The sequence below is a fragment of the Bombina bombina genome, chromosome 6 (genome assembly GCF_027579735.1).
Source record: "Bombina bombina isolate aBomBom1 chromosome 6, aBomBom1.pri, whole genome shotgun sequence".
In the NCBI taxonomy this organism is placed as follows: Eukaryota; Metazoa; Chordata; class Amphibia; order Anura; family Bombinatoridae; genus Bombina; species Bombina bombina.
Genome location: NC_069504.1, coordinates 702739115 through 702757343, shown reverse-complemented (window position 1 = coordinate 702757343; position 18229 = coordinate 702739115). Strand labels below are relative to the sequence as shown.

At 41.0% G+C, this 18229-nt stretch overlaps 1 protein-coding gene across 2 annotated transcripts in view; it reads right to left on the bottom strand.

The window, feature by feature from the left end:
• The window catches only part of GET3 (guided entry of tail-anchored proteins factor 3, ATPase), a 79656-nt gene that overhangs the window by 22616 nt on the left and 38811 nt on the right, over nt 1-18229 (bottom strand). The window contains exon 6 of one of the 2 annotated variants that reach the window (XM_053717842.1): nt 7636-8000. The exons of the other annotated variant lie outside the window; for it this stretch is intronic. Coding sequence (XP_053573817.1) covers nt 7869-8000 — 132 coding nt within the window. The 3' untranslated portion in view covers nt 7636-7868. Of the gene's footprint in view, nt 1-7635; nt 8001-18229 lie in introns of those variants that run through there. 2 annotated transcript variants of the gene reach the window in all.

Sequence of the window (18229 nt, the reverse complement as noted above, 5' to 3'; positions counted from 1 at the left end):
TATCTTGCAGAGGGATGCAGCACTCTTAAAATTGCAAAGCTTCTGAAGCGTGATCATCGAACAATCAAGCGTTTCATTCAAAATAGTCAACAGGGTCGCAAGAAGCGTGTGGAAAAACCAAGGCGCAAAATAACTGCCCATGAACTGAGAAAAGTCAAGTGTGCAGCTGCCAAGATGCCACTTGCCACCAGTTTGGCCATATTTCAGAGCTGCAACATCACTGGAGTGCCCAAAAGCACAAGGTGTGCAATACTCAGAGACATGGCCAAGGTAAGAAAGGCTGAAAGACGACCACCACTGAACAAGACACACAAGCTGAAACGTCAAGACTGGGCCAAGAAATATCTCAAGACTGATTTTTCTAAGGTTTTATGGACTGATGAAATGAGAGTGAGTCTTGATGGGCCAGATGGATGGGCCCGTGGCTGGATTGGTAAAGGGCAGAGAGCTCCAGTCCGACTCAGACGCCAGCAAGGTGGAGGTGGAATACTGGTTTGGGCTGGTATCATCAAAGATGAGCTTGTGGGGCCTTTTCGGGTTGAGGATGGAGTCAAGCTCAACTCCCAGTCCTACTGCCAGTTTCTGGAAGACACCTTCTTCAAGCAGTGGTACAGGAAGAAGTCTGCATCCTTCAAGAAAAACATGATTTTCATGCAGGACAATGCTCCATCACACGCGTCCAAGTACTCCACAGCGTGGCTGGCAAGAAAGGGTATAAAAGAAGAAAATCTAATGACATGGCCTCCTTGTTCACCTGATCTGAACCCCATTGAGAACCTGTGGTCCATCATCAAATGTGAGATTTACAAGGAGGGAAAACAGTACACCTCTCTGAACAGTGTCTGGGAGGCTGTGGTTGCTGCTGCACGCAATGTTGATGGTGAACAGATCAAAACACTGACAGAATCCATGGATGGCAGGCTTTTGAGTGTCCTTGCAAAGAAAGGTGGCTATATTGTCACTGATTTGTTTTTGAATGTCAGAAATGTATATTTGTGAATGTTGAGATGTTATATTGGTTTCACTGGTAAAAATAAATAATTGAAATGGGTATATATTTGTTTTTTGTTAAGTTGCCTAATAATTATGCACAGTAATAGTCACCTGCACACACAGATATCCCCCTAAAATAGCTATAACTAAAAACAAACTAAAAACTACTTCCAAAACTATTCAGCTTTGATATTAATGAGTTTTTTGGGTTCATTGAGAACATGGTGGTTGTTCAATAATAAAATTAATCCTCAAAAATACAACTTGCCTAATAATTCTGCACTCCCTGTATAACTTTTTAAAGCTTGCAAAGGGATTAAAAGAATCACCTGCTTTAGACCATTCCCTAGAAACCATATCAGAGACAGCATCAGGGATAGCAAAAACCTCAGGAAGTTTAGTAACAGTAATGAACATAGAGCTTAAACAATTACAAGGCTTATCATCAGTAACCTTAGAATCTTTAACCCCTAACATAATTAAAACCTCTTTTAAAAGAGAACAAATATGTTCAATGTTAAACAAAAAAGAGGAAGTGTCAGGTTCAACATCAGAGGCAGACTCCTCATCACCTCACCTTCTAAAGACATAACTGTATCCCTGACTTCAGGGGACATACTAAAAGTACAAGGTAAATTCTGGAATGACCTTTTACCTTTATTTGAAGGCGGGGCAGAAGCCAACGCTTCAGAAACCGCAGCATTGTTAAAACTTTTTCACACTGGGTGATACATCAGTAGCATTCTACTGTAATGAACAAACCGAAGGAGCAGTAATACCCATAGAAGCAGCATTAGGTTGGTCTGATTGCAATAACATAGGTAAACATGAGTCCCATAAATAAAATGAAAGAAAAACATTAGTTTTTTTTAAAGAATAAACAAACAATTATGGTAGGAAGGTGTTCAGTAGACTCGGCTTCCAGGGTAGATTTAGGGACAGATACCTCCATTATAGCATTTGACAAAGCCACGCAATAAAAACACTAACCTAAAAAAGCTCTTGATGAATGGTAACTTACCCTGTTCTAAAGTAGCTTTAAAAAAAAAGTACAGGTACAATGTGCGCTAAGCCGAACTGTAAAACAAAGCAGAAGCCATTTAAACTTTATATCTGAATGGTAGGTAACCCTCAGCAGAATGGGCTAACACACACAAAAAATCTGACAGTTATAAGGAAATTAAGCGTGCCAAACCTTCGGTGCGCGAGGTCCTACGTGTGCTAACCCAAAGTATGGAATATAACGAAAGAGTGAAAAAAGCAAAACAGAACTAAATAGACATGTGCTGCCCCAACGAGCATTAGACCCTATGTGCACTAACCGGACAAGCAAAATTTAAACTAAGTGCACTAAAAAACCCGACATGCACAAACAGCAAGGTGAATAATGTAAAAATTATATCCCAGCAAACCACCAGTAGACAGCCAAACCAAAAAGACAAGCCCCTGCAACCAATTATGGAGGGTCTGTGTCATATTTTTCCTTAAAGTTGATACATCTACTTTCCCTTTAAGTGCTTTAAGCTCTCTGCTTCCTCTCTCATGTATAAATAGGCACCTCCCATTCACACAGGTGCTTGGTAATTAGTTGGAAAACATAAATTATGCTTACCTGATAATTTCCTTTTCTTCTGATGGAAAGCATCCACAGCTGCATTCATTACGTTTGGGAAAAAAGAACCTGGCCACCAGGAGGAGGCAAAGACAACCCAGCCAAAGGCTTAAATACTCCTCCCACTCCCCTCATCCCCCAGTCATTCTGCCGAGGAACAAGGAACAGTAGAAAAAATATCAGGGTGAAAGGTGCCAGAAGAATATAAGGACGCCCCACATAAAATTACGGGTGGGGAGCTGTGGACTCTTTCCATCAGAAGAAAAGGAAATTATCAGGTAAGCATAATTTATGTTTTTCTTCTTAAATGGAAAGAGTCCACAGCTGCATTCATTACTTTTGGGAAAACAAGACCCAAGCTATATAGAGGAAACTGAATGTCAAGACGGGAGGGTACAAGAGGCAGCCCATACTGAGGGCACCAGGCCTGAACCTCTACCCCATAAAAAACCCTGCTTCATCCGAAGCTGAGAACATTTTTAAGAGGAAAAGCCCCAGTGACACTGACTCACAGTTAGTCTGGAAGCCAAAGTAGAGGACCGCAACAGTCCTCCAGGAGACACTGTCGCCCAACAAACGGTCACGGTCCCCCACCGCTCATCTCCACAAATGGAGACACCAGCCGAAAACCCCAAGGGAATAAGGCAAAGGAGAACCAAGGAACCCAAAAGGTCCCCTAATACAAAAAGGAACACCTACAATAGTGAGCCCAGCTCACTGATACCCAAAGGGGCCCAAACAGGGAAAGGAGGCCACGCCTATATCAAGCGAAACCCGTGATAAGACCGGGCACAGAGACAGAACAGACGTCTCCCCAATATTCTGCAAGCACGGAATGCAACGGAAGAGGCAAAATCCTTCCAGTGTCTGGCCATAGAATACCAAGGTATTCGACCCTGAAAAAGTGTGTAATACACCCAGATTAAAACCCCAAGTTTGAGAACACAGAGTCTACAACAGGACGACCCAGAGGGTACTTGCGAGGAAGAAGAAGCAGTCAAGCAAGAAACAGACCGCAAAAGCAACCCCAATGCAGAGGGCACGTTCCAGGCAACCTAAGTCGCTGGACCTACACATAGGTCCCTGAAAAGGGAACACAAAAACCTCAATCGAGGTACCCCAAGAAGGAGAGTATACTCTCAGAACCCGAAGGAAGAGTAAACCCTCTTCTAATCAATGGAGCAAGTTGAAAGGAAAATCTATACCCTAGCAGAGTAAGCTAACAGGATAGACTCAACAAGCTCACACATCCAGAGGAGACTGCGCAAACGCAGTTCCTTAGACCGCTCGGCCATCCTGACCTGCAGACCCACACTCAGCTGGACCAACCCAGCCTCTGGGATCCAAGACAGGGAAACAAAAGAATCCCAAAACAGGTACAGGAACAAGCGTAAGGATAGCACAGCCTTCCCCACAGAGCACAAGTACAACCCAACTCTGAAACAGACAACAAGGCCATATACCTAAGGATCTTAGCAAAATAAAAGGCCCAACAAGTCTGCTTGGAGCCAGCAAGACCCTAGGGGAACCAATCCCACCTTTCCGCCTCTCATCCAGGAGAAGCCCCAAGCAAGGACTCTCTCCCTAGGGAGGAGAATATCCCCTAAAGAAAGGCCCGAAGGCACCTGCTAATGGGAAGTGAAATTCCCAACACAGATGTCCTAGAAAAGGACCCCCCTACAAGTAGCTTGCCAAGCAGAGGCACCACCAAACCAATTGCCTGCAGAGCAGGGAATCCAAGGGAACACTGGCAAGCTGACCAGGAGAATGCAACTCTAAGGCGCACCAGAAATTGGACATCCAGAGCCAGCAGCTGGGTATGAACCAACCACCCTTGAGGCTCAAGCCACACGGCTAACCACCAGATGACTCCGTGGCAAAGAGTAAAAAAATTCCCCAAAATCCTGGCCAACCATGACCAGGTGAGGTAGATGGAGCAAGGACATAGCCCAAGTTCCCACTACCGTGGAACACCCCGACCAGCCCTGAGACCCAAGATTCCAAAACCACCCAAGACTGGGCCAGTAAAAAGGCCAAGCAAAGCATCAGCAACCGGAAATCTCAGGGAGAAAACCAGGTCCGGGCACCTAATAGTTCAGGCAATTCTTACCCTAGAACTAAACACCCCAACCAGCCAAAAGGCCAGACACAAGGGTATGGATGCATATCCAGAGAATCCGGATAGCTAGAAGAACTCGAAAGCTCCGACCAAAGGAAGGAACCACCCCTAGCTAAAGTCCAACGCTCCAAGAAGCAAGGCTAGAAGTTGTATGAAGATACTTCTCAGAGCCTCAGGACAACCAAGGGATACCTCGAGGTCCAAAAAATCCTACTAGCAGGACTAGTCTCCCTAACACCTCCGCACAAGCAGAGGACACAAGGAAGAGAAGGCACTAAGCCTACCAGCTCCGGAAAACCCCGAGCTAAACAATAGTCCCCGCAGGGAACAACCATCACCCGGAAACACAGATCCCTAAAAGGAGATCCACCCACCTGGAGGCAATGGAAGAAGACTCAAAGGCCTCTTTATAACCAAGTCAAGAGTAAGAGCTGCATCTAGATATACTAGAAACAGCTACGCATACACCTGCAAGGTGTCGATAGCTGCAACAGGTTTCAAACTGCAAACCTTCCGCATGCTAGACAGCTATCCTGTACAAGCCGTTGGATCAAGCCCAAAAGGACACCTCCAGAGAAAAAAATGAAGGCCAAACCGCTCAATAGCGGTAAGGGGCATTAAGCCCTCCCACCCTCCACCACATGGGGGAATAAACGGGGGGGGAAATCAGACGTCAGAGTGACGCAGTGGAAAAACTCCCCCCTGCCCGGGCATGTATGACTGAAGGCTATAAGGACTGTAACAATACTTCCCACCTCACAGACCCACAGGTCCTCTGGAATGCTTAGTTGAACATAAAAAACAATGATAACCTGAGCACTCAGCGCTTCTACCGAACCAGCCGAGCAGAACAGCGCCACGTGTCTGACCAGCCGCGAAACCGAACGAACCTGACAGGACCAGCCTGCACCTAGGGTCCCAATCGGCAAGCTGCGTAAGTTTTCCCTCGTAGGGGAAAAAACTGAAAACGGACATTTTTAACAGAGGACTAACATGTCCAACAACTTCCGAAGAAGTAATAAAGAGTATTAATCCCAGAAGGTTCCTGAAGGAAACAAAAAACAAATAAAAGGCATCCCATTGGATATAAATAAAATATAAGGCAACCTGGAGATTAACGCCCAAAAAGACACAGGCGTACCCGCAGGACCAGCCAAACTGAGCCCTATCACACAAAATTGGGAAAGATCTCTAACAAATAACAATCAGGAGATTACTTCATCCCCACATGTCTAATGAGGTGCACCATTCGAAGTATCAGGTAACGATAGGGTCAGTCAATAACTAAAAAACATGTCTGAGCAACACGCGAAGGCGCACAATCCTGTAACGGAAGGCATAACACTCAGGGACAGATACCCCAGCGGGGAACTGTAGAGGTCCTCCCCAAAGTGGAAGGCCCGGGACAATAGGGCACGAGCACATTCTCAAATAAACTTCTGGACTCTGCAGACGAACAATCGCCAACATTATGTGGAAGCGAAAACGTGCTGCAACCTCCGGGGAAAACACGCCACCCCGCATGGAGGAACCATAAACTAAGTTACCCACATGTGCAGAAGTATGCTTTGGTAGGGAACTCGCCTCTTGGAGTACAGGACCCCCAGAGGCGGATGGCTCAGCAGTCCCTGGATTCCCCGAGCCCGAGGAACCAGGCGCTCTAAAATGGCATACGGAACAAAACTGGTTGACAGGCATCAACGAGGCCACTCCGGATTCATCACCGGACACAGAATCTGAAATCAAAATAGTCTCAGTATCAGAATCCTCTTTAACTGAATCTGAAATTAACACAGTCTCAGCATCAGAATCCTCCATAGCTGGATAGAGGATATTTAAATATGGACTAAAGTAGTGGAAAAAACTAAAATGGCATCCGACACCCCCAATGGCTGGGGCACTCACCACCTCCTAGGATCAGACCCCTGCGGACTAGAAAATTTCCTTCTCCATGCGGTCAGGAATGCGGAAATGGAACAAGGGAACATAGCCACGCCCGAACACAAGGTGAACCGTACAGTCTAAACAAGCGCGCCCAGCCAAAGGCTTCAATGTTCCTACCACAAGCCCAGTAAACATTGCACATAAGCAGGTTGAATCACATAAACATAATTATACCCCCCCCGTTCAATAACCCCCCTCAGAGGAGGAGTATTTAAGCCTTTGGCTGGGTTGTCTTTACCTCCTCCTGGTGGCCAGGTTCTTATTTCCCAAAAGTAATGAATGCAGCTGTGGACTCTTTCCATTTAAGAAGAAAGCCTGTGTTCCTAACTTCTATCTGGCCACTCTTCACTGAAGAAACCTATAGCAATCTATTTGCTTATATCTAAAGTTTTCCTGCTTAGGCTGCAGTTATACCCATCAGCCTGCTACGCTGAGATACTACTCCTTAAAGCATCAGCTGGAAGTTTTGCTAGCTTCCATTGCGTCAACAGGATATCTTTGTGTAATCCGAGTACAAACTAACTTTGCTTGTTTTACAGAAACGGCTTTGCTTTTTCTCTGGACGTTTTTCCTGCCATCTCTTGTTAACCAAAGCTAGCTGTAGGATTCTCTCTAGCTCATTAAGCCACTGACGAACCGGATTCCTTCCCCATATCAGAGTTTCTCTGAATAGTGACGTCACAGTCAGCTGACCGCAACCTCTCCCGACTCAGGAATCTGTAAGTCTGTTGCATATTGTATTTCTCTCAATCGCTGTGTATTGTAACAGCTATCCTGCACATCCTGAGCTGTGTTTGCATAAACTAACAAGTAGTTCTAACTTCCTTCTAATCGCAGTTATTTACAGAATACATCCAATAGGTTTATATCTATGTAAATAGTGACTTTTCCTTTTAGCTCCTGGTATAGAGCTATGGTAAATTGTACCAAACACTGTTATATACAACATTGCAGTCTATGAGCAAAATAACGGTTCTATTATCCACATCTGTGGGAATCATTTAATGTGAGACTGCAATTTATAACACAATTATCACAGTCTGTGAAAGATTTCCCATGAGGTGAAAAAGGAGCCACAAACCATTCCACATATACGTCCCTCTGACAAGAACTGTACTCTGAGTGGAACCAGGTCTCAACATAAACTGAGAACCCCTCTCTCTGAAGAATCAAATGCACATCTTTATTCTTTGACCACCTTCAGAAGAGGCATAGTAAAGACTGGAGGTACACATGAGGTGGGAGGGGTTTTATAGAGCTCTTGGGGTTTGGTAATCTTTGCCTCCTCTTAGTGGTAAGGAGAGTAATTCCTAGGAGCAATGGACTCATCACCTGTATGAAAGAAAAAGGTGATTTATGTTTTCTTTTTTTTTATTTATATCCAACAATGTATACAGTCATAAATATTTACATATCTGAGCTCGAAAACGTGCAGTACAGTATATTATCATGCAAAAAAGAAAAAGAAACAAAAAACAATCAATACATAATTCATGTAGCATTAACATTGAGAAGGATACACTAAAATAATCTCTTCTACTGTTCTACTGTCTGCGATCAATAATTTATCCTCTATAGAATAGTTGTATACAATGTTGGGGTTTTTCAGAAAATTTAATATAAGATAATACAACAAACTAAAAGAAAAAAGAAAGAGAAGAAGAAAAAAAAAAAAAAAAAAAAAAAAAACCAGGAAAGAGAGAGAAAGAAGAGAACCACCACCGAGCCCGCAAGGCTCCATCTTAGAGACGGTAGCTCAAAACTTTATGGAATATCTCTAAAATTCCTTATCCATGATCCAGGGAATACTTGAAGCAGAACTAACTCAGCAAAGCTGATAGAAGAAACAAATGGAGACAAGATCCGCTGCTGAAGTTGCAATGAATAAGTATTAATAATGGGTGCCCAATCTAACAAAAATATCTTAATTTTTTTCTCTGTAGCTTGTGATAAATGAAAAGATTCAAATATAATTTGAGATTGTATCCCTTTAAGAATTACCCTAGACTGGGGGGCTTCTTAGCAATCCAAGCTTTAAAAATATTATATCTAACAGTTAATATGAAGGTATTCAAAATCCGAGTTTTGGAGTCAGACCTGGGATCAAATATCAGACAGATTATATCTTGCAGAGATAGCGAGTAAGCCCCATTATAGAGCCTATTGAACCAAAACTGGACTTTCTGCCATAATTGTTTTATTTTAGGGCAGTTCCATAACATATGAGTAAGATCTGCTACGCCGTATAGGCACCGGGGGCAATCAGCCTTCTTAAGAGGGTAAAATTTCACTAACCTGGCAGGGGATAGATAGGATTTATTCAATAATTTAATATGGGATTCCTTCCAGTTTACCGCAATAGGATACTTAGCTACCAATTTGCAACTACCTGCAATCAGCTCTTGATTAATTGTAGGAATGGAGTTAGTCCATGAGTTAACCAGTTTGTCGCTCAGCAGAGTACCCTGTTTGGTGAGCATTATGTCATAGATTAATGAAATTGAAGTGTTTCCAACTATGAATTTTTGAATAAAGATTTTGACCTCGGACCACTCAGACCTGATAGAAGAATACCAGCTCTGAGAGCTAATATAGTGACGGACCTGGAAATAAGCAAACCTGCTCCCTACACCTAATGAATATTTTGATAGAATGGTCTCCCATGGAAGAATCTGGCATTGATCATCCAATAACTGAACAATATCCTTGAGACCTCTGTCCTGCCATTCTAAAAATACTTTTTGGTCTATTCCTGGCAGGAACCGCGGATTAGCTCTTATGGGTAAGAAATCAGAGAAAAAAGGATTCAATGCCAATATAGCACAAAACTTCTGCCATGCGCATATCGGGTTTTTAAAAGATTGTAATAAAAGGACTTCTCGCGGTAGTTCTTTTAAAGGACAATGTAACAGAGCCTTCAAAGACCAAGGGTAAATCAATCTAGATTCGGACTCAAATGAAGTAACCCTATTCGTTTGAGCTATCCAGTCTATAGCTATTTTAAGCAAGGTTGCAATATTATAGTATCTAATATTAGGGAAAGCTAACCCCACATTATCAAATTTTTGAGACAATTTTTCCAATGATATACGTGGTTTTTTGGCTTTCCAGATAAACTTGGAAAACCAAGAATTCAGTCTATTTAGATCTTTATTTGTAAGAAATAAAGGAAGATTTTGTATAGGATAAAGAATCCGTGGAAAAATTATTATTTTGATCAATTTAACAGACGCAGAGATAGATAAAGGGAGAGCCTTCCATAGCTCAAGATCTTCTTTGATCTTCTGAAGGAGCGGATCAATATTGGCTGAGTACCAGTATTTGGGATTTTTGTGGATCTCCAATCCCAGATATTTTATGGCAGAGACTGTACGAAACATTAAATTAGTTTGTCGATTAGCCTCCTTGCCTAGCCACATAAATTCGCTTTTGTCCAAATTGGACTTGTATCCAGCGAAGGAGCTAAACTCCTCCAGTATATTTACGACCTTAGGGATTGTATCTCTGGTATTCTGCAAACATATTAGGATATCGACCGCGTAGAGTAAAACTTTGAGATTTGGATCTAGACCTGATATTCCCGGTAGGCTTTCTCTCAATCTGGTTGCCAGCGGCTCAAGAGCTATGTTGAACAAAAGGGGTGAAAGAGGACAACCCTGTCTTGTCCCTCTTTCTAATATTATCTTAGGGGAGAGCGTCCGATTAACCAACAGAAAAGATTCTGGTTTCCAATGGATTTTCTGGATGAAATATAAGAAATTATCTGCAAAGCCAAATTTCTCTAGGGTTTTAAATAAATGAGTCCACGCTATACTGTCAAAAGCCTTGACTGCGTCCAAGGTAAGAACTGCATTATCATTTGACATTTTTCTATCTTTAAACTGATCGCTATTCCAGCTAAAATCAACCAACGTGGTTAATCTCCTTATATTTTTAGTAGAATTTCGTGCGACCATAAATCCGACCTGATCGGGATGTATAAGTTTATCCAAACACCGTGTGAGTCTGGCAGCAACAATAGACATTAAAATTTTATAATCCGCGTTAAGAACGGAAATTGGCCTGTATGAGGCTGGATCTTCTGGGTTCTTCCCTTTTTTCAGAATTAATGATATATTTGCCGCTGCGAACCGACCTGAAATTGGTTGATTAGAGATATAGTAATAATTAAACAGTTTCTCTAAGACTGGGGTTATTTCCACCGCTAGACATCTATAGAACTCCGCTGGAAACCCATCGGGGCCTGCAGCTTTATTCAGTTTAGATACACTAATAGCTTTTAATATTTCCTCAGAAGTAATCGGGGCATTCAGGGCCTCTAATTCTTCTTGCTGTAACTGGGGAAGAATAACCTTATCCCAAAAATTTGCTTGATTAATAGGGTTGCTTTCCTGTTTAGAATATAGTTGTTTATAGTACTTAAAGAAAACTTCACATATCTCTTCTGTGTTGGTGTATCTTTTATCGCCTTCCCTGATGCAAGAAATCAAATTCTTCTTTTTCCTTATTTTAACTAGTCTAGCTAAATTTTTTGCGGAGCTACCGTGGAGGCTTCTGAAATATAGATTGATTTTGGTCTCATCTTCTAGATGTTTCTGAGTTACCGATATATATCCCTTTCCTTTCTTAGTGCTATATAGTTATCCCAGTTCCTAATGGAGCGATCTCCATGATATTTTTTATAGGCATCTTTGACCTGATTGGTGAGTTGTAAGTCTCGTGCACGTTGTTTCTTGTTTTTAATATCCAGGAATGACATAATTTCACCGCGTAATACCGCTTTTGAAGCCTCCCAAAAGGTTTCAATCTTATGGAAATACGAGATATTACGGGTACTATAATCCTTCCACGCCTGTGTTAACCAGTGACTATATCTAGGATTATTATAAAGATAACACGGATAAAAAAAAGCCCTAGGCATTTTATATTTATTATTAACATGGGATTTCAAGGTTAAAGATATAATTGAGTGGTCCGAGGTCATGATCTCCCCAATTCCAGCCTCTAGTTTACAAATTGAAAGTGGTTCGGAGATTAGAAATAAATCTATCCTGGCAAATGTCCTGTGTGCTTTGGACTCACATGTAAAACCCAATGAATCCGGGTTAAGGCTTCGCCAGATATCGGTAAGATGTAATTTATGGCTAAATTTGATAAAATATTTAGAGCTTCTCCTATTCTCTGGAAGATTCTTGTCTCAAAATCTATCAATTTCTGGATACATAGCCAAGTTAAAATCTCCACCTATTATAAGGTTCTCTTTTATGAAAGGAAACAATTTAACTTTAATAGTCTCCCAAAAGTCACAACAAAATTTATTTGGGCCATAAACATTACAGAGAACATATTTAGTTTTATTTATGATAATTTGGATTAAAATAAACCTCGCAGCTGTATCTGTCTCCACCTGAATAACCTTATACTCCAACGCTTTGTTGATCAAAATTGCTACTCCACATTTTCTCCTGCTTGAAGAGGAAGCAATTACCTCTCCCACCCATTGTATCTTAAGTTTAGCGACTTCCTGCTCTGTGAGATGAGTCTCTTGGATAAAAGCAATATCTGGTTTTTGTTTAGCCAATGACTTGATAATCAACTTACGTTTCATAGGAGAGACGATCCCCCCTACATTTCAAGATAAAAATTTAATATCCATTACCGACTCTTAACTACTCAGGCAGATAGAGATTCCTCTTGCGGGCCCAGTGGAAAGAAAGGAGAAAAGGAAGAGAGAAAAAAAAAAAAAAGGAAAAACACACCTAATAATAATAAAAACAAAAAAAGCCTGGCTCTTTTTCATGGACACTTTCCCAATAAAACAAAAACAAACTTTAATACCTAATAAGCTCTTCATTTATCGGAGACCAGGTAGGAGCCTGGGATACCTAGATGATGTATTATTGTTCATTTATAAATTTTTTGACCTCTCCCATCTCACGAAAGAGTTTTCTGGCACCATCCTGTTCTATAATTATACTGGCAGGATATACCATCCACGCATTATAGTCTTTATTAATGAGTTGTGAGCACAATGGTGCCATTTTCTTTCTCCTTAGAGAGGTTTCTGCCGAATAATCTTGAAACAGTAAAATTTTATTGTTTCCAAACATAAGAGGTTCAGTTCTTTTTTTAAATAGCCTAAGAAATTCAACCTTATCTTGATAATTCAAGATTCTAAAGATACACATTCTATTTGAGCGAGATCCCTCAGACTGGGGGTTTTTTGTGCATGTTCTATGAGCTCTCTCTATAACAATGGGGAGCCTCTGCTGGGGGAAGCCTAAGGCCAGAGGCAACGTAAAAGATGTAAACTGATATAAGTCTTGAAATTCTGGAGTCTCAGGGAGGCCAATAATTCGAATGTTATTGCGCCTGGAACGATCTTCCAGGTCGTCCAGACGCGATTGCAGATTAGTAATTCTAGAGCTCTGTTTGGATATAATATCAACTTGAACATTAGCTTGATCTTCTAGCTCAGACACTCTATTCTCCATCTCTAACATTCTATTAGAAAATTGTTTAACCTCCAGGGATAAATTAGAAATTACTGATGAAATTGTGCCTAATTCGGCCTTTATTATTTCAAATTGTGGAGAGAATAAATCAGTTAAGTGAGAAATTAGCATCTGCGTGTCATTTGTGTTAGAGAGTGTCTCACTAGAGCTATTTAGACTAGGGTCACCCTGTTTAGTTTTTTTATCCTTGACTTTAGCCGGCATTCTGGGTGAAGATGCTTTGGCTTGGGTTACAAATCTTTCCATAAAAGGAGAGAAGGGGGGCCAAAACAAATAAGGAGAGAAAAAAAAAAAAGAGGGGGTGTAAGTGAAAAGGTGGGGATTATCGACTTCCTGATGTGAAGAGTGAAAATAACGTGAAAAAATCAACACACAAAAAAAAAAAAAAGAGGGGGTGTAAGTGAAAAGGTGGGGATTATCGACTTCCTGATGTGGAGAGTGAAAATAACGTGAAAAAATCAACACAGAAAAAAAAAAAAATACTAGGGATAGTGAGATATATAAAAAAAGGAAACTAACTACTGCTTCCGATTGTTAAGTGACCAAATTAGTGACGTGTATTGTGGTAAGTATAATATTTTCCAAAAAGGAAAAAAAAAAAAAAAAGGGATTCTAGTGTATGTGTTTTAATGCATATATGAGTATATACCTATAGGAATAAATGTGATTGTGAGAAAAAAAAAGAGAAAAAGAAAAAAAGTGTTGAAAAAAATAAATAAAAAAAAAAAAAATAATAATAAGGAAAAAAAATTACAAAGTATATCAGATGCAGAAAATCGTCACTGATACAGTTTAGCTTGGCAACTATCTTAAATACTTAGTTTTAACAGTTATATAGTATATTTTTATAACAAGCTATGTCAGAAATTTCAATGCAGATGACCAAACAGGTATTTAGCCAACTATATCGGCAATTTCAAAGATATTCTGCAAACTTAATTATGAGAGATACACATAATACAGCCCTACAACTCCTAGAAAATAAGCAATAAAGGGTTAGTTATGGTAGTACCTTCACTTTATATCTAACATCTATTTCTTATCTAGTTCATGCACCTTATTTATGAAAAGACGTTTTAAAGCTATAAAACTTATTTTTAACAAGGTCTTCCCTTCTCTGTTCTATTTCTCCTAATCCATTGGTAGCTAGTAAAAAGCTCTATTATAATGCAAAGCCATGGAAAAAAAAAAAAAAAAAAAAAAAAAAAAAAAAAAAAAAAAAAAATTTCTTCCCTTCCCCTCCTCTCTCTCTTATCTTTATATAAACCTATAATAGTTTGCAATAGGAGAGAATACGAGGAAAAAAAAAAAAAACACAAAAAGAGAGTCTTTTGAAGAATTGATTTCTCAGCAAGTCCTTCTATAATAACGTCTTTTTACATTTCCAAGTGGTTACAACTGCCTTGATAACTTGACAGAAAGGCACTATAAAACCACAGGTCTAGTAGAGTGTTCTTTATATGAATGTAGGAGCACCTGAGGCCCCACTGGTCAGCCTTAACTTAACAATCGTCCTGATAGTCTCTGGACAGCCAAAATCCAGAAATAGCCAAGTGGCCTCACTTTAAACTTAGATGGAAATGCAGGGTAATAAGGAAACAACAATAACAGTACCTTGTCTTCACCGGTAACTTTAAGGATGGCAATCTGACAAGGGGTTGGCTAGTCGTTTCCCATATCCTTCCAATGTTACCGTAGGGAAAACAGATCAGTACAACAACAACACAACGATCTCCTATTCAATCGACAATTGTGGATGCACTGCAGGGCACCAGACAAGGTAGATGCACTAAAATTTCTGCTCGCTTGCTTCTCTCTCAGCCCCTTCATTCAGGATTATATCTGCTTGACTCTGGATACACGCTCTTTTAGGCACACAAATAGGCTCCTGCGATGCTCTGCAAGTCTGTATGGGTCTGTGCTTGCTCCGTCCGTTCTGCAAGTGTAGCGCCCAGCCTTCACACACCTCTGCTTCTTATTGGAGGGGAAAGGAGGCTCGACCTTGGCGCAGGTGCTGGACTGGCCCGCGTACTTCAGCTGATGCGCACCTGCTTAACGAATGCCGGGTACTGTGTTACTGTGTAACCCGGGAGATTTCTTGCCATACGAATTGCCCTAGGAGGCACTTCTACCCCACAACGGGCATATTCCTTCCCCTTGGTTCCATTTCATCTCATCTCGGGCCACCAAGCTGCCCCTCACACGTTCTCTCTTGGCCCCTTCATTCAGGATTATGTCTGCTTGGCACTGGATACACGCTCTTTTAGGCACACAAATAGGCTCCTGCGATACTCCACAGATCTGTATGGGTCTGTGCTTGGGTCTGTGCTTGCTCCGTCCGTTCTGTAAGTGTAGCGCCCAGCCTTCACACACCTCTGCTTCTTATTGGATGGGAAAGGAGGCTCGACCTTGGCGCTGATGCTGGACTGGCCAGCGCACTTCAGCTGATGCGTATCTGTTTAACAAATGCGGGGTACTGTGTTACTGTGTAACCCGGGAGATTTCTTGCCCAACGAATTGCCCTAGGAGGCACTTCTACCCCACAACGGGCAAATTCCTTCCCCTTGATAGCATTTCATCTCGGGTCACCAAGCTGCTCCTCATACGCTGCAGCACCGCAACACACCTGCACACTTCGTCGGTCACCTGCCACAGCCACCTGTGTCTCCACCTCGTACAGGGTAGGTAACAAAACCTGGTAAAAATAGTAGAAAGTCCTTAGCAAAGTAGTAGAGTTATGGCTCTGACCAAGAGCCGAAAGTAGGTCACTGGAGGTTTTCCCTGCCGGGGCCCGTTCGAATCTGCCCTGCTCCCTAGGGTGTTAATCCGCACCAACAGCGGGAGATTGGCCACTGGAGAGAGATGTAAAGAGCTGTCTGTGCACCGTGTTCAGAACACCACGCCGAGATCAGCGTGCTACACTGAACAGCTCCTCCCACCGGAAATCCTCATGTCCGTGATTTATGTTTTCATTACTCCTGTAATGAAACTAAAAAAACGAACATTGACCCACAAAAATTTAAGTTAGCAATAGTCTCAATACAACTCATGAACTCTGACTGCAAAACGTTGTCAAAGGGGCTGGTTATTTTGGCTGTAATGGTGTAAAATCCTTATAGTAAAATAGAGGAATTTAAATAAATAGTCAACCAATTTATTTATTTGACCATTTACAGTCAGTAGTAAACTTCAAATTTTAGTCAAACTTGTTAAGTTATTCAAGAGTTAAGAATCTGGAAGACAGAATGTAAGATAGAATACTAGAGCAAACAAAGAAAACATTTTTTTTTAAAAAAAGCCACCCTATGGTAAAGAGCTATGGAAAACATGACAGCTGTATAGCTAGAAACACTGTTTAACCCCTTAATGTCCACAGCACTTTTCCATTTTCTGTCCGTTTGGGACCAAGGCTATTTTTACATTTTTGTGTTTAGTTGTAATTTTCCTCTTACTCATTTACTGTACCCACACATATTATATACCGTTTTTCTCGCCATTAAATGGACTTTATAAAAATACCATTATTTTTATCATATCTTATAATTTATTATAAAAAAAAATATATAAAATATGAGAAAAAAAATGGAAAAAAAACCCACACTTTTTCTAAATTTGACCCCCAAAATCTGTTACACATCTACAACCACCAAAAAACACCCATGCTAAATAGTTTCTTATCCAATGTTTACATGTTCTATGCTTTTTTTGCAAGTTATAGGGCCATAAATACAAGTAGCACTTTGCAATTTCCAAACCATTTTTTTTCAAAATTAGCACTAGTTACATTAGAAAACTAATATCTTTCAGGAATCCCTGAATATCCATTGACATGTATATATTTTTTTTTAGTAGACATCCCAAAGTATTGATCTAGGCCAATTTTGGTATATTTCATGCCACCATTTCACCGCCAAATGCGATCAAATACAAAAAATAGTTCACTTTTTCACAATTTTTTTCACAATTTTAGGTTTCTCACTGAAATTATTTACAAACAACTTGTGCAATTATGGCATAAATGGTTGTAAATTTTTCTCTGAGATCCCCTTTGTTCAGAAGCAGACATATATGGTTTTGGCGTTGCTTTTTGGTAATTAGAAGGCCGCTAAATGCTACTGTGCACCACACGTGTATTATGCCCAGCAGTGAAGGGGTTAATTAGGGAGCATGTAGGGAGCTTTTTGGGTTAATTTTAGCTTTAGTGTAGTGTAGTAGACAACCCCAAGTATTGATCTAGGCCCATTTTGGTATATTTCATGCCACCATTTCACCGCCAAATGCGATCAAATAAAAAAAAAAAAAAGTTACATTTTTCACAATTTTAGGTTTCTCACTGAAATCATTTACAAACAGCTTGTGCAATTATGGCACAAATGGTGGTAAATGCTTCTCTGAGATCCCCTTTGTTCAGAAATAGCAGACATATATGGCTTTGGCGTTGCTTTTTGGTACTTAGAAGGCTGCTAAATGCCGCTGCGAATCACACGTGTATTATGGCTAGCAGTGAAGGGGTTAATTAGGTAGCTTGTAGGGAGCTTGCAGGGTTAATTTTAGCTTTAGTGTAAAGCTCAGCCTCCCACCTGAAACATCAGACCCCCTGATCCCTCCCAAACAGCTTTCTTCCCTCCCCTACCCCACAATTGTCCCCGCCATCTTAAGTACTGGCAGCAACTCTGCCAGTACTAAAATAAAAGGTATATTTAGGCCTTTTTTTTTAAAGCATATTTACATATGCTGCCGTGTAGGGCCCCCAACCTGACTGATCCCCCCTCTGCCTTAATGGGCACCATCTTGGGTACTGGCAGCTGTCTGCCAGTACCCAGTTTAGAATAAAATAGTTTTTTTTGTTTTTTTTTCCCCCTTTTCTGTAGTGTAGCTCCCCCCCCCACCAAAGACCAACGCCCCACCCTCTCCTAGATACCTTCGATTTATTTTTTTTTAAAACTTAAAAACACCCCTTTCCCCACTTTTATAACAATATATTTTCTGTAGTGTAGCGGTTCCCACCCCCTTCCGGCCCTGTGCACGCGCCCGCCGCCTGCCGTG